General features: G+C 31.6%; 2 protein-coding genes across 4 annotated transcripts; one reads left to right on the top strand and one right to left on the bottom strand.

Moving 5' to 3' along the window:
- Positions 1 to 9,193: 9,193 nt before the first annotated feature.
- On the top strand, positions 9,194 to 11,698 carry LOC100306356 (uncharacterized). 3 transcript variants are annotated; one of them, XM_041015175.1, is made up of 6 exons: positions 9,194 to 9,458; positions 9,569 to 9,713; positions 10,256 to 10,369; positions 10,475 to 10,607; positions 10,778 to 10,887; positions 11,449 to 11,698. In XM_041015175.1, exons 2-6 carry the CDS (start codon positions 9,653 to 9,655, stop codon positions 11,466 to 11,468), a joined length of 438 nt encoding a protein of 145 aa, XP_040871109.1. In that variant the 5' UTR covers positions 9,194 to 9,458; positions 9,569 to 9,652; the 3' UTR covers positions 11,469 to 11,698. The 3 variants fall into 3 exon arrangements, with proteins under 3 accessions (XP_040871109.1, XP_040871108.1, NP_001237533.1); XM_041015174.1 differs by having other exon boundaries at positions 10,466 to 10,607; NM_001250604.2 differs by having other exon boundaries at positions 9,408 to 9,458; positions 10,494 to 10,607; positions 11,449 to 11,662.
- A 3,972-nt stretch (positions 11,699 to 15,670) lies between these two features.
- Positions 15,671 to 16,408, bottom strand: LOC121174861 (uncharacterized). Its single transcript, XM_041015285.1, has one exon. It carries the CDS (start codon positions 16,406 to 16,408, stop codon positions 15,671 to 15,673), a length of 738 nt encoding a protein of 245 aa, XP_040871219.1.
- Positions 16,409 to 21,286: the final 4,878 nt, after the last annotated feature.

Below are 21,286 nucleotides of genomic sequence, written 5' to 3'. Positions count from 1 at the left end.
AAAATAGTGTCTGGCATTTGAAGGACAGGTTTGTGATGTATTTCATTTCTCCTTTTGATTTCTGGGTTTTGTCGGTACAAAAGATTGAATTTTTTTGTATTACTCAGTCTTATTTGACCGTGGTTGAGTATTCTTCTTCCTTTGCAAGACAAAAGCCATAAATGATAGTATGTTGGATAGATTACAGGTTCATTTTTCCTCCCTGTCTTCTTTTGCGTTTTCTTTTTCATTCTTTTTGCATTTGTATGCGTTTTTTAGTGGTTATGAAAATAGTGATAAATTTACATCTAAAGATGAATTGCGATCATGTACCCCTGTTGCTTGGATTTGTCACTACGATTTTGATTTTTGGGTTTTGTATTTTTTTGATTTGTTTGTTCTCGCAATACTAAAGATGAAATTTTTTGTTGTTCCTCCTGCTTGGTCAGATTCAAATTTTTTGCCTTTCATTTCTCTTGCATGTTCATCATTTTGTGTGCTTCGCTTTTGACGGTCAGATTATTATATTATACTTTAACTGTTATTATTAATTTATTCATCATCTTTAACTTTTCTATATACTGACAACATTTTTGCTATTTTCTTTTTTTGTGTTGGACTGCCATTGAATTTCTCGAAAACGGACGCCATTCATAGGTATCAGATGAACATAGTTGGATTGTCGTTGTTCTGCCTTAATGGCACAATATGGAAATATATGGATCTTTGTGTTGCATTCGCTACCTATTTTTATCTTTTTTGTGTTGCATGTTTGGATTCCTTTCTATACCGTGTTCATCTCTGTATTACTTGCAAAAAAAGATGTTTATTACTATGATTAACTTTGAGGTTCACGAGTGATCCTCAATCTTCTCCAATGTCTCTGTTCTTATTATGGTAACGTATCAACGTGTACAAAATCTCTGTCGTAGATATTCTTGACATTTGTGCTTATATAGGTTAAAAATAAAAACAATTTACTTTTAATGCTTCTGCGTTTTGTATCCTTCAATTTCGCATTATTTTATGCCTTCTACGTTTTTGTTGTTTTAATGTCAATCAACATTTATTATTTTTTGACTTTTATGTTTATTTTGCTTTCGTTTCCAATGAATTAATATTTCCAAGAAAAATAAATGTGCCGCTGCAGTTACTGTTGAACATCCAATCCCATTTTGAATTCAAATGTGTGACTGTTAGAGTGAAAGCCTTACATCTAATAACAATAATAAAATAAAAATAATAAAAACAAAAATATTTGTTTGTAATTAATGATAATAATTTATAATAATATAGTATTATAATAATAAAAATGATTAGACTAATATTGACAATTCATGATTGGAGACAAAAACAAAGCCTTCTAGACCGTGGTTCAGCATTTATAATTAATGATAATAATTTATAATAACAATCATTTATAATAATTTATTATTATAATAATAAAAATGGGTTATATTATTTTAGATACAATTGTAGATTAATACAATTTTATAACTATTCAATATTAATACGGTTATATTATCTGACTTACAAGTACTTGATATGTTTCCAGATTTGTTGAAATTAATTTGAATGAAAAGTTAAACTAAAATAAATTTAATTTAAATACGTTGCAGTGTTTGTTGTACATGGATTTTAGTGGTTATGAAAATAGTGATAAATTTACATCTAAAGATAAACTACAATCATGCATCCTCCTATTTTTTTTCTTCTAAATAAATCTGTTTGAGTCAGTTAATTTAAATAAATTTATAGTGTTTGAAGTAAGGAATTTTAATAGTTATAAAAATACAGATAAATTTCATGTAAAGATGAAGTGTAATCATATATCCACCAAATTCTATTTTTCTTTCTTTCTAAATTATATGTATCTTTTATAGAAGAGAAAACTTTCCTTTTAAATATTAAACGTTACATATTTTATTGACGTTTAATTAATAAGCATATTTTATTCATATTTTTGTTAATTTTCATTTCAAATTAATAGGTACTTAACAATCAATTTTAAATATTACAGTATCAATTTTAACATATTATTAAATCAGCTTCAATTTTGTATTTTTTTGGTTGTAATAATTGTCAATTTATTGACGTTTAATTAATAAGCATATTTTATTCTTATTTTTGTTAATTTTCATTTCAAATTAATAGGTACTTAACAATCAATTTTAAATATTATGTTAGGATATAGAAATAATCATAATTTTCAAATTAATAATCATATTCTGTTGGGACATGGAAATAATCATAATTTAGTCGATGATTTATTCTTAATTAGTAGGTACTTAAAAATTAATTTTAAATATTAGAGTATCAATTTTAACATATTATTAAAACAACTTCAATTTTGTATTTATTTTTGCCGTAATCATTGTCAATTTATTGACGTTTAATTAATAAACATATTTTATTCTTATTTTTGTTAATTTTCATTTCAAATTAATAGGTACTTAACAATCAATTTTAAATATTATGTTAGAATATAGAAATAATCATAATTTTCAAATTAATAATCATATTCTGTTAGGACATGAAAATAATCATAATTTAATCGATGATTTATTCCTAATTAATAGGTACTTAACAATCAATTTTGAATATTACAGTATCAATTTTAACATATTAAAACAATTTCAATTTTGTATTTGTTTTTGCCATAATCATTGTCAATTTATTGACGTTTAATTAATAAGAATATTTTATTCATATTTTTATTAATTTTCATTTCAAATTAATAGGTACTTAACAATCAATTTTAAATATTCTATTATGATATAGAAATAATCATAATTTTCAAATTAATAACCATATTCTATTAGGATATGGAAATAATCATAATTTAGACGTTGACTTATTTCTAATTAGTAGGTACTTAACAATCATTTTTTTAAATATTACACTATCAATTTTAAAATTTTATTCAAATCAACTTCAATTTTATATTTGTTTTTACCGTAATCATTGTCAATTTATTAACGTTTAATTAATAAGTATATTTTATTTGTATTTTTGTTAGTTTTCATTTCAAATTAATAGGTACTTAACAATGAAATTTAAATATTATGTTAGGATATGGAAATTATCATAATTTTTGAATTAATAACCATATTCTATTAGGATATGGAAATAATCATAATTTAGACGTTAACTTATTTCTAATTAGTAGGTACTTAACAATCATTTTTTTAAAATATTACACTATCAATTTTAACATTTTATTCAAATCAACTTCAATTTTATATTTGTTTTTACCGTAATCATTGTCAATTTATTAACGTTTAATTAATAAGTATATTTTATTTGTATTTTTGTTAGTTTTCATTTCAAATTAATAGGTACTTAACAATGAAATTTAAATATTATGTTAGGATATGGAAATTATCATAATTTTCGAATTAATAAGCATATTTTGTTACGTTTATGCTATGTAATTTTTGTGTGTATTGCTTTTTTTAATTTATGGTGGAGGGGATTCAATCAAAAAGAAAAAAAAATACAGTCAACTATTTGAAGGCACAGGCTGACACTACTAATATCTGATTGTAATCATGTGCATCCCAAAGGTTTTTTCATGTGCCTTCTTCTCACATTTTTATTAATGGTTTAAGATTTGGTTACCATTTGTAATGTTCTATGAATTTTAATTGTAGATTAAACGTGGACGAAAAGTTTATGCTATGTAATTTTTGTGTGTGTATTGTTTTCTTTAATTTATGATGGAGGGGATTCGATCAAAAAGAAGAGAAAAAAATGCAGTCAACAATTTGAAAGCACGGTCTAACACTACTAATATTTGATTGTAGTCATGTGCATCCCAGAGGTTCTTTCATGTGCCTTCTTCTTACATTTTTATTGATGTTGTAAGATTTTGGTTACCATCTATAATGTTCTATGAATTTTAATTGTAGATTAAATGTGGACGAAAGGTTTATGCTCTGTAATTTTTGTGTGTATTGCTTTCTTTAATTTATGATGGAGGGGATTCGATCAAAAAGAAAAGAAAAAAAATGCAGTCAACAATTTGAAGGCACGATCTAACACTACTAATATCTAATTATAGTCATGTGCATCCTAGAGGTTCTTTCATGTGCCTTCTTCTCACATTTTTATTAATGTTGTAAGATTTCGGTTACCATCTGTAATGTTCTACGAATTTTAATTGTAGATTAAACATGGACAAAAGGTTTATGCTCTGTAATTTTTGTGTGTGTATTGCTTTCTTTAATTTATGATAGAGGGGATTTGATCAAAAATAAGAGAAAAAAATGCAGTCAACAATTTGAAGGCACGATCTAACACTAGTAATATCTGATTGTAGTCATGTGCATCCTAGAAGTTCTTTCATGTGCCTTCTTCTTACATTTTTATTAATGTTGTAAGATTTCGGTTACCATCTGTAATGTTCTATGAATTTTAATTGTAGATTAAATGTGGGCGAAAGGTTTATGCTCTGTAATTTTTGTGTGTGTATTATTTTCTTTAATTTATGATGGAGGGGATTTGATCAAAAAGAAGAGAGAAAAAATGCAGTCAATAATTTGAAGGCACGACTTAACACTACTAATATTTGATTGTAGTCATGTGCATCCCGGAGGTTCTTTCATGTGCCTTCTTCTCATATTTTTGTTAATGTTGTAAGTTCAATACCTTTGGGTATCAAACAATTTTTCAATTTCTTTTTAATTTTGACTAAACAGTTTATGGTTTGCTTTGATTAATTATAAACTTATTTCGTTGATTTATATTTTTTCTCAAATCTTTTTCTGCCTCTTGATTTTTCATGACTTAGTGTTCTTGATCTTTCATGACTTAGTGAGGTACATATTATCCAATCATATAATCGTTTGATTCACATCTTTATTGTGCGTCCTTTCTTTTATTCTAAACAATATCAAACAATATATAATATTAACATGTTGCCTTAAAATCATACTTTATTACCTACATGTAACTCAATATCAATTATTCCAACTTTTCAATACTCAAGGACAGTCTTTGGCACATGTTGGATTGTATTTGTCAAATCTAGTATTTTGTCATGGCCAACTATATGTTGCACTTTCACGAGTGCAAATTAAAAAAGGATTACATGTTCTTATTCATGATAAACAAGGCATTGCAAAAAATACTACCATTAATGTAGTATACAAAGAAGTATTTACAAACTTATAAACAGGTATGCTTACCAAATTGTTATACTTACAAGTCCTAAATTCTCAACCTATTACATTTTCCTTACATATCATTCCAACAAGTCAATATTTAATTTACAAAATTTCAATTTATATTACATTTATTTCTTTATGTTGCAGCCTCACGTGACCAAGGCAACTATTGGATGTTTGTTATTATATCACCTGCACTCAAGTCAATTGATTTAAAATGTCTACTTACCAGGTGAATATTGTTGTATGTAGTACTATCGTCATACTTCCAATTATTAAATGATCAATAATTGTATAAGAAAATCTAATCAACTAATTTATTTCTCTTTATTGTGCAGCCTTTCTTTCATTGCTACAACAACAACATCCAACAATCTACAATAGCATTAGGTTTGTTTGTATTCTTACTTTATGTTGCTTTTTTCTAAACATAACTCAACATTATTATCATACAAAAAAACATCGTTATTGAACTTTGCACATGTGTTGGTAATATTCAAATAGGAGTATCAGCTCGGGCGTCGACATGGGCAAAAGGCTGGTTCTTCATAAAACTTGTGCCCAATTCATTCTCGACCAATACATTTATTAATTTTCATGTATATGCATTCTTTCTCCATGATTAAATTAATTAAAAGAAAGAAAACATGTTCCAGTTAGCACACTCATAAAGATAGAATTTGTGATTTCTTTCTTTGTCCATACGGTGCAAAATGTTTCAGAAAAACAATTCCAACAATCACAAAATTTTTGGCACATGGTCCATACTTTCTCCAAGGTCAAGTAAGATTTTCACAACAATAGACAACACGACAATTAACACATGCGCTCTTAAAATTTTGAAAAATCCTGATTGTATTTCCTATTTTATAAAACTTCGACCATTCAAATCAATTCTTTAGTCATATACACGCGATACAATAAATAATTTGTACTTGCAATGGAAAACAATAAAATCCCTAAATTTCATAATTAGGGTTTATGTATAATTAAGAGAAAATAAATTATTTTTTGAGAATCATAAATTTCATAACTCATGCTCTGATATCACATGTAAATCTTAAAGGTTTCCGAGATTAACAATTAAAGGAAATCAATAAGATCTTAAAATATATGATTCTCACAAATAATAAATAAACAATGCTTATCTTTCTACTTAATGAGGCTTCTCTCCGGTGCACTTTGATTCCTTGGAAGAGGAGAAAAACAAAATTTCGCTTACTTGACTATTCTTTCTGTCTCTCTAAGTTCGTGATGACTAGGAGTTAGAGAGAACACTTTCCTATGCGTAAGAGGATCTTGTTTCACGTTAGTGGATATTAACCTCTTTTATAACCACTACTCCCGTCAAGTAACAATTATCTCTAGAAACTTCTCCTATTTAACCCAATTACAATTTAATCATTAATTATTATTTATTTATTTATTAGTCCCTACATAAGTCACATGATTGTCACACGGGACATTAGTTTTAACAATACATAGACTGAGAGACCACAACATCTTTGTGGATCATCTTGATAGCTGACTGCAAATTTGATTCGCACGTAAAAGATTTAATTCCTTCCAACCAAGCTAGACTAAGACCATTATAAATAGCTTGCAGTTATGCATTTATAATCATGGTGAACCCACAAGATCCTTGATATCCAATCTTCCATCTGCCACAATGGTCTCTAATGACTCCACCAAAACCTAAGATTCCTGGGTTGCCAATGGAGTTATTGTATGTGTTTAACTTGAAAATACCTTCTAGAGTAGGTGCCCATCTAACTTGAGATTGAGACCTGGAAATGTTGATGCTCTTAAAAGTCTGAAAAGCATCATCAAAGAGGTTATGAATTTGATGAAGAATTGCCCATGTATCCGTAGTAACATTCTAAATGACCTCATTGTTTCTGGTTTTCTAAATGATCCAACAAGCAACCATAAGCAAAAGGCCATTGCCTGACGATGCATGAGTTTGAAGCCAATTCAAGATATTGATGTCTCCCTGGTGATGACTAACGTCTGACTGCAAAGCACTCCATATTCCTACCACCTTAGGGCAATCTTAGTGCAAGTGAGTGATAGATTCTTCACTTAAGTTATTGATAACTCATTTAAAACATCCTACTATTAATTTTAAAACTATAAAGATGACATAGTGTTTTAAGCTACCTTTTTGTCAACTTTAAATCTTCATCCAATATCACCATTTCAATTTCAAATTAAATTAAGTGTCATGGTTGATAGGAGATTTTTAAACTTAATGGTGGGGATGGATCTTTGAAGGATAAAAGAAGATGAAATAAGGAAATTACCCACAATGCCTTCAAGATATAGATAAATACTTTCCTTTAAACTTAACTTATTATAACCAATTCCAAAACTTGGGTGCAACTTTGATTAAAAGTGGAGTTCCTTCAATATATAATGAAGATCCTTATGATTTGTACTTCCAACATTTAATTCAAGATACTAATGATAATTTTATCTTTATCTCTTACATACCAAAGGTAATAACAAGTGGATTTATGAGTATGTTGAGTAAGATTAACAAAATGGTACAAAAGAAACAAGATTAGATGAGTCTTGTGTATGAATAATGTCTATGTTTATAAACATTTATATATGTGAAGGATCACATCAATTGATATATTCTAAAAGAGTCCAATCACTTCACATAGTGTTTTTTTCACGAATAATCATCACTTCAAGTTGCATCTTTTATACTAAAAAAAGTCATTTTATTTTAATTTGTGTCTTTCATGAATGGTCATTATCTTACTTATGTGCTTATATAATTTTATGAATAATTGTATCATTTTCCTTAATATTTATTCATCTAAGAAAACATTTCTTGATTCATATGTTTATAACTAATTTGTATGATCTTAATACTAACAAACTTGTGTGTAATATTATAACTATTGGATAAATATTAAAAAAAACTTCAATTTAAATGAAATTAAAAAAAAACCCCTTCACTAAAATTGAATGAATCAATTTAAATGAAAAAAAATATAATTCACACAAAACTAACAATAATGTCATTAATCACTTAAAGAAAAAAATATACATTTTAAAAAATTATTTACATTAAAATAAATTAAATTATGACATAAAAAAACATGATAAATTATTAATAATTAATTGTTGAATAACATATAATATACTCCTATAATATTATTTTGATCTTAATAACAATATATAATAACTAATTATCATCTTGATCTTTATATGATTTAATATTTATTTGCTTTATACAACTTCACCATATTTACTCATAGTCACCCGATAACTTTTGTACTTAGATGTGAAAAATAACAAAAGTTTTCTTAATAATTTAATGATAATATCTAACAAAATAATTTATAATAATTAATCATTATATAATATTTATAGTTTGATGATGACAATGATTTTGAATTTAAAGTATGAATTATTATGAATATAATTTTTAATATGTATACAGGACTTTTTAACCAAAGTGGGTTAAAACAAAAAATAATTTACCCAAAAGTGTAGTGTGAGAATCATTTACATGTTAGGGATTATTTTGGTATGCTTGTATGTCATGTAATGAGAGGAATGATCCTAAATGATACTTCTAAGTCTTAGTCATTTTTTACTTTTTATATTAATTATACATACAATTCATGTACAATGTATTTTCTACAATAACTATATATATAATCGATGCAGGAAGTTGAAAATGATTAAAATTTGGAGATACTACTTAAGGTGACTTAGGTTTCAAAAAATAACTTTTGTCATGTAAATTATTCTGATACTACACCCTCTTGATAATTTATTTTCAAACACTATTCAATTTAATAAAAAAAATGTATATTCCAAGTCAATCGTTTAATAAGTGATCCAATAATTTAATAATTGATTCTTTAACTCAATATTTCCACTAGGTCAATTTTCGGAACATTGGAAGAGTCCAAATTTGAAGACAAAAAATGACAAAGTAATTTAAGCACCGGTCTTAGACCATGCTATTATAATATATATCCAAATCTTTTCTAAATCTTATTTCTTTCTAGTGTCCACTTATATTCTTTTCCTTCCCTTTTATTTCTCTCTCTACTTAGTCAGCAGCAACTGGCAAGTTATCACAGGACATGTTATAATCTAATGTATTTTCCCCTTCCACATTACATAAATACAACTTCCACTGAAAGGCCTTAACTCTTAGTCTTTCTTATTCCTTCTGGAATCCTCCCCTTTAGTTTCATTCATAAGGGGAAGAAGCAACTCATTTTGACTCTTACTTTATCATCTGCTTTACCATTTGATTTGCTGGCACCCTCTTCTTCACGGGTTTCCTTCTCACTCTACTTCATGTTCATGCCTTTCTGTTCCATCACCATGTGCATCACTTTCTTTTTCCTCCCAGATTGTGCCTTTACTTTAATTTGCTTATTTTCCAGGAGCTGAAAAAAATGGGAGAAAGTGCTTTGTTCTCTGTGTAGAGTTTGGCAGAGAAAGATAACAACATTTTTTAGCCCTTTATAATGCCAGTTCCACTTGCCCCATACCCAACACCACCAGCTCCATATACACCACCAGCTAATGGTATCATATCTGCCTTTCTCTCTTCTCTATTGATTGCCAAGAAATCTTGCCATCATCTCATTGCTTTACGGTTCCAAAGGGGTCTAGCTTAGTTGGTTGAGCATGATGTGTGAGTTGTTGCAAATCCCTTGGTGTCTATCTTTGATTCTTAAGAATCAAAAAGAATCTCATTGCTTTGTGGTGATGAAATGGTTGGAGATTTGAATTCTTGGTTCTTTTTCATCATTTGGACAAAATTCTAAAACTGAATGCAAAGCTGACATGACTAAAAACAAAACTAAACAATTCCACTTTCTGATTGGCTAAAAGGAGAAACGGTGAATTGGAGATGGAAGATTTTTGAGTGAGATTCCTTTCAGACTCTGATTTGGGTGGAGTGTGGATTTGAGATAGCTGGTGATATGGTTTTGAAATTGTCCAATTTCTCATCCGGTCTGGCTTAACATTTGAAAATTGAACCAATTTTTAAGATATTGAATGCTAGAACCTTTAGCATGTTATGGCCATTTATTTGATACTTAAAATTATTTCATGACTGCTAGGTGTACAGAGTCAACTTGTCTGTTCTGGGTGCAGAAACCTTCTAGTGTTCCCAGTTGGAGCCACCTCTGTGTGCTGTGCTGTTTGCAATGCTGTCACAGCAGTACCACCTCCTGGTATGATGCAGTTTTTTCTCCTCACTATATAATTGTGTAGGTTATTTGAAAGTTCAATTTCTACCTGTGATTTCAAATCAACTGATCATGAGGCAGATAAATCAGAAACACTCGTGTGTGACAGGCACAGAAATGGCCCAGTTAGTATGTGGAGGTTGCCATACTTTACTCATGTACATCCGGGGCGCGACAAGTGTGCAATGTTCTTGTTGTCACACTGTCAATCTAGCTTTGGAAGGTATTGTACTATTAATTGTCTCTCTGAGGTTTAAGGAATTGTGTTGTGTGTGTGCGCACGCGTGCATGATGGACAGACTTTAAGACATGTCTCTTGTGAGCTAAGTGATTGTGATTTCAAGTCCCTATTTTGGGGGTAAGCAATAAGCATCAGGTGTGTATTTGTGACAGCAAATCAGGTGGCACATGTCAACTGTGGCAACTGCAGGATGCTACTCGCGTACCAATATGGAGCAAGATCCGTGAAATGTGCAGTTTGCAATTTTGTAACATCAGTTGGGGTCAGTGTAATCTCTTGTCCCTCACTTACTAGATTTTCTTTAAACTGTCTCTAGTCCCAATCATATTGAGAAGGTTCCTGCAGGTGTATGTGTGTGTGCCAGAAGAGCATTTCTCTCTATTCATTTTGGAAGAGTAGAAATAGACTTGTGTCCTGTCTGGATAAATTTCTCCGTAATCACTTATAGGAAGAGAAAAAAAATAAGAAAGTAAAATGAATTGACCTTCTTCCATAAGTTAAAATCAAGTTATGCACTTCATTTTCATAAAAGCTCTTTATGTTTGACTTGAAGTTAAGGTGCATAAGTTGATTTTAACTTATGAAGAAGTTCAATGTATTTCATCTTCATATAAGTATTTATGAACAAGTTTATCCCATCAAAACTTTTTAATTGGTAGCAAATAAGATCAACTTTTTTTTAATTTAATTAATAAATAGAAGGAATGAACATAGAAGGAATTTCTCCAATTTGAGAAGTGTTTTTAAGGGTGAGCAAAAATTAGAACTACAGAATTTTCGTGATATAAGCAATGATTTACACTGGTGTTACTAAATGATGCAGGCCACAGCAAGCACCACTGAGCAGAAGTTCAGCACTTAAAACATACAAAATAGCGAGGTCATTATAGACTCTACAACCTTGGTTTTGCTAGTCACATATCGCCCGTAAGGAATAAAGAGTTATCAGATTGGAGAGGAAACTAGTATCACATGTATAGAGTTATTTTTCTCTTGCGTGATTGTATTAAATATATTTTTGTTTGATTGGGTGTATCAAAAACTATTTATGATAAGTTTTCAGTTTCTGATGAGTGTTTTGAAAATTCCCATCTTTAGATTTTGTGTGTATAGTTTATTTTCAGCTGTAGATAGTTTGTATGTTAGAAATAAAAAATGCACAATAAGAAAGTAATTGACGTAGCCTTCACAATCACTAAATAAGTGGTTGAGAAGTATTTGGAATGGGTTTAAAGCTGATAAAATCTCAACTACTCATTTACTTTTCTGTGCATATATGATTTATATATATATGGAGCACCAAACATCATTAATTTCATTTAAATACTTTGTGACTTTTTGAATCAGAAAAGGTCCAAGTACGGATACAGAAGGTAAGCAGTCAGTTGAAACACTAGATGGGCAATTCAACAAGATAACATGTGGGTCCAAAATTCGCATTTAGATATTTCAGAATGAAGTTGAGATGAGAATTATTCAGCAAGGGAGCGTTTATTCTATGGGTTCCCATTGCTGATTTTGACTTTACATGATTAACTAACTTCACGGGTGTGCTATTTAGACAAACCTTGCTGAATCGGATAAACATTGGTGACTTACCAAAATCTCAAAAGTACTATCAATATACTTTTTTTTTTTTATGGACAAATGTTAGCTTTTTAGTTTTATTAGAAATATTACCGGGAAAAATTTTAATTCACAACCTCTCCCTTCACCCTTAAGTCCTCATTCCCAACAACCAAGTCAACTTTATATTATTATCTTATTGATTAAAATTTATTAAAATCTACAACCTTCTATTTATATATGTCGATGTTCTAGTCTTTTCTTTTTTATCCCAAAATAATTGATGTTTTGAAATTTTAAAGCCTAATTAATTTTTTCTCAATTATGTCCCTATTTAATAACTATTATAGTTGAGATAAGTAGAAGTTTGTAATATAATTTTTTTGGTCCGTAGGAATTAAAGACACTATTAAGGATAATGTGTAATAGTCTATTCTTACGCATTTTGTTCAATCAATTGAGCTAATCTCACTTGATAGTTTGTAATATAATACTAATTCAATGTTAAATAAGAGCTTTGTTGTCTAAATTTGCATCTATTAAATATTTCTTAATCCATATACATTAACCTTAAACATTTAAAGATATTAGAAGGAGGTAGTACAAAATAATGAGTGGAACTCATTAAACAAGTGGGACTCATTTTTGTGTTATACAATAGATTTTACTAAATAGTAGAAAAATGTATTAAAAAAGAGTGTGTTGCAAGCATTTCTTAAATTTGAATATGATAAGAGTTCTTCTTAGCTCATGCCTTTTGGGCTTGACTATTTGGTAACAACTTTTTTCTGGATACTATCATTTATCCTTGGGGTTGGTTAGAAATTGGGTTTAGAAAATGGCAGCATGCCTAGAATTTCCACAGAAAGAGGGCAAGACCAAGGCTAAGAAAACAGAATTGTAGCTTTGATATGTGTAGTTGACTCATTCAACATGTTGCAGTTGCAAAATGCAGACAGAACTGAGGTAACAACATCCTTTCATCACACAACACAGCAACATATTTTGCATTTTAACACAATGAAATGTCTTTTTCAACCCTCTACTCTGCCCTGTCTTCCACTTGTAGCACTAGGAGTTGGCAAAAACCATAGTGAGCGAATGACATGGACATGTCTTCTTACATTTCCAAGCCTGGCCCTTTTGATGTTGGCCAATGTTTCCATACAGTCTTGTTTATGTCAACCATAACGTTATCAACACTCCAGAGCAAATTTTGATTCCAATCATTTTGTAAATGTCATGTTCAATTGAAAATTACTCTTTTGTGAGAGTACAACACTAGTATCATTTAAAGTTTGAAAGATATTTGGCTGTAACTGTCTCCCTTGAACTTGAATCCTTAGCCAGTTACCCTTTGAATAACTTGCTGCTGATAGTAATATCCCAATAAGTGGCTGTGAGTGCTGGGTGTACCGAACTAGATATGAGAAATCGCTTGTCTTTGTCAATCTAGACAATATTGTTTATACATTGAAGTTTCTCATTTAACTCCTCACTGTTACCTATTTTATTTTTTTCTTGCGTGGTTTTTTTTACTGCAGTGCACCTTCTCTCTCATCTATATACCCATTATACACTAGTTTGAGAAAAAAATTTCAAACTACACCACTTTTTTGTGCTTCACAGGTGTCGGGTTTTGCCACCCCGACTTCCCTTCTTCATCTTTTTTTTATATATAAATTTAAATATTATTAAAATTAAATATTATATTATATAAAATTATTTTTAATTGATTTTAAAATTATTTACTTATTAAATTAATTTTGTTATTAAGAAAATGATATCATTAAATCTAATATTTTTGTTACATTATTTAAATTATTTAAGATATTTTTTGGATGAATATATGTTTTAAAATCTGAATTTTGTATAATAATATATTTATTTTAGTAAATATTTATTTTGTATAATAATCTGAATTTTAAAATTTTTAATTTAGTTATTTTACTAAATATAATTAGTTTGTTTATGTTATTAAATTTAATTAAAAATGATAAAACTAAAGCTTTTAACAATTTATTTATATAAGAACATTATACTACATTATCAATAAAATATTTAAACAATCACATTTGGTTAAGGAAAAACTTAAGATGAGGATATATTAGGACAATTGTTTCTGCTATGATCATGTTGCCGACAAAGTCCACATTTTTTTCTACTTGCTTGTTCATTTTCGTCTTCGTCCATCTCAGTAGGAATGCAAATTAAAACGTGATGACCCTTTGCAGTCCTCTTTCTCCTTAGATCAAGACCCCTTTGATCTCCTTCATATTCTTGCCATATTGATTCGTGTGGCAATAAACCAAAGGAGTTGTCGTAGATGTGCAAAATGTGTTGTAAAGTGAATAACATCGACACATAGGTCATGGGATCAACATTGACAGATTTACAGGTAGCCATGACGTGAGAACACGGTAAGTGTTTAGCCTGATATTCACCACAATCACACTTTTGGGATTGTAACATTACTCTAAACCTTCCAGGTGATATGGGTGTTTCAAGTGGGGATTGAGTCTCTATTATAATAAAAGTGTGATTGGGTCTGTCGAATTCATTTAGAATATGTGTATTAGATTCTTGTTGACCATTATTCATTGCATCGAAGATGACTTCAGAATACTGTGAGCCGGAGTTGATCATTGCTTGATTCACACTATCTTAACTTATATATATACATTCTTTACATTCTTCTATCTTGTATCAAATTTATGGTTTCGATTGGTGCAAACCCAATAGTCTTAATTTACAATTTAAGATGAGAAGGTCTTTCCCATCGGTAACAAAACAAATATAAAGTTACCCGTTAAGCGGAGAAAATACTGTTTCAATTAAAGATAAAGTATGTACTTAATGAATGACTTTTGATGAATTTTGGATGAACGAAATAAGAAGGTCAACTACCCAGCAAATTTTTGACCTCTATTAGCAAAGAGTTGTGCGGTCTTGAAATACGTCTCCTCAACCAACGATGACATCGACAAATGTCTTGTATTTTTTAACATAGAATTAACAGACTCCAACAAATTGGTAGTCATATGTCCCCAACGTTTCCCCTCATCGAAGCATTGTACCAATATTTGTTTGGCTAATTGATCAAGTCATTCAGCTGCACTTGGCTTATTCGCACGAATATCCCCAAGATGTTGCTAGTGCATCTTCTCGGTGTATGCATAACCTGTAAATATTCAATCAATCTATTATGTTATAAAATTTGATTGGAAGAAAATTATAACGAATAAATAAAATAGATTCTCACCGTCCAACATTAGTGGTTTCTTTAAATGTTTGCAGTTTGAGTTACCGCGAAGAAAGTTTTGTGCAATGTGGCGCAGGCAAAAGAAATGGGATGTGTTCTGGATCCATAAGTTACTTGGGTTGTTGTAGGCACTTATAATTGAGGGGTGTCGATTTGAAGTAAGAGAAATGTTAATTTACGGAGTAACATGTCTTCTCAAATTCTTTAGAAAAAACCCCTAAGCTGAAGTTGTCTCCCCTTCTACAATGGCGTAGGCAATCGGGAAGATATGGTTAGCTCCATCTTGTACGGTAGCTATCAACAATGTGCCAGTATACTTCCCGTAAAGCCATGTACCATCAAATTGTACTATGAGTTTGCAATATGCAAAACCATTAATGCATGGACCAAATGACCAAAAGACACGTTTAAACAATCTTTTGCCTGGTACTATTTCGTCCCCCTCATACAAGGATTCTGTTTGAGCAGCGATCACAGTCCCGGGAACACAAGATTGCAAAGCTCTAAAAAGTTTTGGCAGTTTGGCATATGATTCTTCCCAGTTTCTATGAATCATCTCCAATGCTCTTTGTTTTGCTAACCATGTCTTCTTGTAGGATGGGGTATAATTCATGAACGTTTTGATCTCTACAATCAACGTCTTGATGGAGACGGTTGGATTTGTTTTGACAATTGGTTGGATGATCTGTGCTATGACGTGTTTGTCGAGTTGGCGATGATCTTGTCTGAGCATCGGCACGAGACAAGTATGATGACCTCTGATACTCTTGATAATCCATTTGTCATGCCTCTTTGAATTGCATGCACCCAAGCTCCATGTAGAACCATTTTCATGTAACTTGCAGACGAAGTTTAGCCTTCTCTGGTTAGAGTAAATTGTTTTGCAATCAAAATGATTTCTGATGTTGTATTCTTTGACTGCTTGAATACATTGTGCTTTGTCATCGAAGGTCATGCCAACCTCGAGTATATCGACCGGTGGTTGTACATTGTGTTGCTGATGAACAAAATGGTGTTGATCAATGCAGTGTGGTAGGTGGTCAAGTTCAAGTCTACTGGACACCTAGGTTGCTGATATTGCAATGGAGGTGACGGAGGTGTCGTTGGTCTACCAACACCCTCGTCATTGGTTTGGTCATCACTTTGGTCATCGCTTTGGTGATTGATGTGATCAAAGAACTGTTGATCCTCATCCTCACTAAAATCATCCATGTTTTCATCATGAAATCGTATAATGGGATCTTCGTTAGCAATGAGATGTTCATCTCAATTTGATGTTTGCGTTTGTGTTAGTTGTGAAGGTGGCGTAAAGGGGGATGAAGGATGGTTTTGTTGGTCAAAGGAGGTTTGTTGGCCATGAAAAAAAGAATCGTTCTCGGATAACATTTGTGTGTATGAAATATAAATGTCAAAAGGGTCTTGTGATTCAAGGTTGTTGTATGAAGATACTGGATTATTAAGGTCTATGTTGTTATACGGTAACTGTTGTGGAGGCGGTAGTTGTAGTTATGGACATGAGGGTTGTGGAGACGATGGTTGTGGTTGAGGAATAAGGTTAGTAACAACATAGAATTCGGCAAAATTCAATTTTTGATTCTGGAGAATTGTTTCCATCATGCCTCTGAGATCATCATTGTCGAATAGTTGAGCTGAAATAAAACGTGTCTGACCGAGATGAAATGAAATAGGGACACGAAATAACAATTGAGCAACTTGTTCAGTTGCTCGAGCAGGGAGATGATTGTTAATTTTTCGAATGAATTGTATAAACGTAATAGAACGACTGACGTAAAAAAATATTGGGTTCGTAGATGTGTACATCGATCCATGAACTGGGTCGTTTATAATGTGACCATTGTGGTAAATGATGGTCGCAATTTCTTTAGGTGGAGCTATGGTGGTGCTTATGGGATATGAGTGGAAATGGTGTGAGAGTTACAAATCGAGTTTTGTTTTGTGAGAAAGTTGTTGTGTGTGATATGTTGTTGTCAAATGGTGATATTATATATAGACTGAGAAATTTTAGTACCAGAGTTAGATTAGAATGTTAGGTGGGAGAGTTAGATTGGAAGGTTAGGTTGGAGAGTTAGGTGACAAAGTTAATCACGAAGGTTAGATGGAGGGTTAGGTGACAAAATTAGTTATGAGGGTTAGGTTGGAGGGTTAGGTGGGAGATTTAGATTGGAAGGTTAGGTAAAAGAGTTAGATCGGAAAGTTAGGTGGGAGGGTTAGACAGCAAAGTTAGTTACGAGGATTAGGTGGGAGGGTTAGGTAGGACATTCAGTGTGTGTGAGTAAATATTGTGCAATTGCGGAACAGTGTACACATGTAAGTGAATAGTGTGCAACTCGACACATTAATATACTTGACAGACTGTTCGTTTCATGATGATTGTTGATCGCAGTATTCTGCATCGCATGCCAAGGTCACGCGAATTGTTCAGAAACATGTTAATGGGATAAACGTACGCATCCGAGTGAACAGTGTGCAACACCACACTTTAATGGGGTTGTCGGTGCATGTGAGGGTTAGGTGAGACATTGATCCACATATCTGAAATCATGCATGTGTAGACTATTATTACTGAAGTAAATCGAAAATAACAACTTCCAAGCATACAAAAACTACAACTACAACTACATAATAAAGACTGAGAAAAAAATTCAACGCAATACAACAAAAAAATATGTTAAATTATTCATTCTAATTTTAGGGAATTGTCCAGCTTCTGCTCCATGTCGGCCCAACTTAGGTCGTAGACTTGAGTAGGTGATAATGAATTATGAACATTAACTTTAAGTTCCATACATATTACACTTGTCATATTGACGAATGTTTGAAACATGCACAAAACACCTTCTTCGTCAATAATTTGAATTGCCCTATATTGAACTTCACCATTGAATTCATATACAGGACAACGATACCAAAGGGCATTAATTATAGGCGTAACACCATTATCTGTAATTGATGACTGTATTGCGGTGATTATATTTGGCAGTGTCATTGTTGGATTCAAGAGTAATGACTTTGTCTTGTCCCATCTGAAAATTGCATTTGCACTTGAATTTTGAATGATTTCACCATTAATATAAACGTATGCACAAATAGGCTCTAACCTCATTGTTTGCCCTCTTTGTTTTCTCTCATAATTTGATTTGATGCAACTGTGCAAAGTGTTGGGTGACATGGTACATTTATATATGCAATCAATCACAGGTCCATGGTTCACGTGAATTAAAATCTCGATGTGTCATAGTACCACAGTTGTGTTAACATGCTTTGGAATCTCAAGGCCTTACAACGAGACAAATTATAAATGTGCTTTGGAATCTCGAGGCATTACAGTTACATTAAGTGTAATGTTGAGGGCATGCGAATTATTGAGAACGAAGTTAATGTTGTTAACGTACGCATGTGAGTGAACAATGTACACGAAAATGTCATTGATTCACGTGAATTAGAATCTCGATGCGTCACAGTACCACAATCATGTTAACATGCTTTGGAATCTCGAGGCCTTACAACGAGACAAATTATAAATGTGCTTTGGAATCTCGAGGCATTACAGTTACCTTAAGTGTATTTGTACTTGCAAAACTGAACATAGTTTAAACAATAAATAGATGGGAGGTGCATGTTAATACCACATTTGCATCACCCAACTTCAAATTTTATATCATTTGTATTCGGTTTACCATTTGACATCATTCTTATGGATCATAAACCTCTATTGCGTCATCAACACGTTCATCGTTCACGTACTACGATTAATGACTTAATCACTTCCTATTACCATACAATACCTGAACCAGAACCACAAATTATATAATTATTATCGTGTACCGGGTTCCAACATATTGCACTAATCAAACGGTGTAAAATTGATCGTGCATTGATCACTGCATTGGTTGAACGATGAAGGCCTGAAACACATACATTTCACCTGCCATGGGGAGAGTGCACCATCACACACGAAGATGTTGCACTTCATCTAGGCATTAGAGTCGATGGTCGTGTTGTGGCTGAACCTAGCTTCTTACATTGGGATGAGTTATGCCACGGGTTACTAGGGGAAGTCCCTTCCGAAAATGCACGTAAAGGAGCTGCACTGAAGCTGACATGGTTGCTAAGCATGTTGCGCGCACCATTGCCTGAAGAACCAACAACGCACCAACTACAATGCAGGTGTAGAGCTTACATAATGTACATGATTGGCGGTGCTTTAATTCCTGATAAATCTGGAAATAGAGTTCATTTAATGTATTTGAACCTATTACGTGATTTGAACAACACAAAAAAATATAGTTGGGGTTCGGCTTGTTTAGCAAACTTGTATAGAGAACTATGTCGAGCATCATCGGAGGTTGGTAAAGCTATAGGTGGTTGTGCCATACTATTGCAGTCATGGGCTTGGTACCGCATGCTTTTTATTGCACCAAGAGTCCCACGACCCGAAATTACTTTTCCACTGGCTAAAAGGCTATTTACATATAGCGAAATGTAAATTTGTTAATCCAATGACATGTATTATAACATTACAATGAATACTGATTTTGTATGTTTTACATTTCAGATGGAGTGGTGGTAGATTAGAATACAGGACCACACCTCATGGTGACTTGGTCGGATATAGGTCTCGTATAGATCATATGGAGTGTAGAAGCAAGCTTCATGATGATGAACCAAGCAATTTTGATGATGCCAAAAGCCCAAGTGATTGATTCAAGACTTCAAGATCAAGCATCAAGAATTCAATCCAAGATTCAAGATTCAAGAGAAGAAATCAAGAAGCAACAAGTCAAGACTTCATATAGGATAAGTATTAAAAGAATTTTTCAAAAACCAAATAGCACATTATTTTTTTACAAAATAATTTTCTCAAATTTTCTAAGTTACCAGAGTGATTACTCTCTGGTAACCGATTATCAGTTAGCAGTAATCGATTACCAGTTAGCAGTAATCGATTACCAGTGACCAAATTGGTTTTCAAAATATTTTCAAATGATTTGTAATGTTCCAAAATAATTTTCAAATAGTGTAATCGATTACACTATATTAGTAATCGATTACAAGTGAATCTGAACGTTGGAATTCAAATCCAATTGTGAAGAGTCACAACTTTTCATAAAATACATTGTGTAATCGATTACACCATTGTGGTAATCGATTACCAATGAATAGTTTTGAAGAAAAAGTTAAGAGTTATAACTCTTAACATGATTTTCTCAAAATTCATAACTCTTCCAATGGTTTTTTGACCATACATGAAGAGTCTATAAAAACAAGACCTTGGCACACATTTTACAAGCATCCAAAACACATATCTCTTTTAAATCTTTTTTGACCATTGCCCATTGTCATTCTTTGCAAAAACTCTTGCCAAAAAGCTTTCTAAACTTCGGTTTCAAAACTTTGTTTTTCTGCAAGTGGAAATTCTGCAGAAAACAAAAGTGTGCTATCTTTTCTTCCTTCTCCCTCTTGCCAAAATATTCAAAGGACTAACCGCCTGAGAATTCTTTTGATTCTTCCTTCTTCCTCTTGCCAAAAGATTCAAAGGACTAACCGCTTGAGAATTCTTTTGATTCTTCCTCTTCCCTCTGAACAAAAGATTTTAAAGGACTAACCGCCTGAGATATCTTTTTGTTTCCCCTTACAAAGATTCAAGGGACTAACCGCCTAAAAATTCTTTGTATTAACACATTGGAGCGTACATCCTTTGTGGTACTAGTAGAGCGTACATCTACTTGGGTTGTAATACTGAGAACAAGAGAGGGTACATCTCTTGTGGATCAGTTCAAGTGGAGCGTACATCCACTTGGTTGTTCAAAGA

Source organism: Glycine max, chromosome 5 (assembly GCF_000004515.6).
Source record: "Glycine max cultivar Williams 82 chromosome 5, Glycine_max_v4.0, whole genome shotgun sequence".
NCBI classification, from domain to species: Eukaryota; Viridiplantae; Streptophyta; class Magnoliopsida; order Fabales; family Fabaceae; genus Glycine; species Glycine max.
This window is presented reverse-complemented; position numbering and strand designations above follow the sequence as displayed.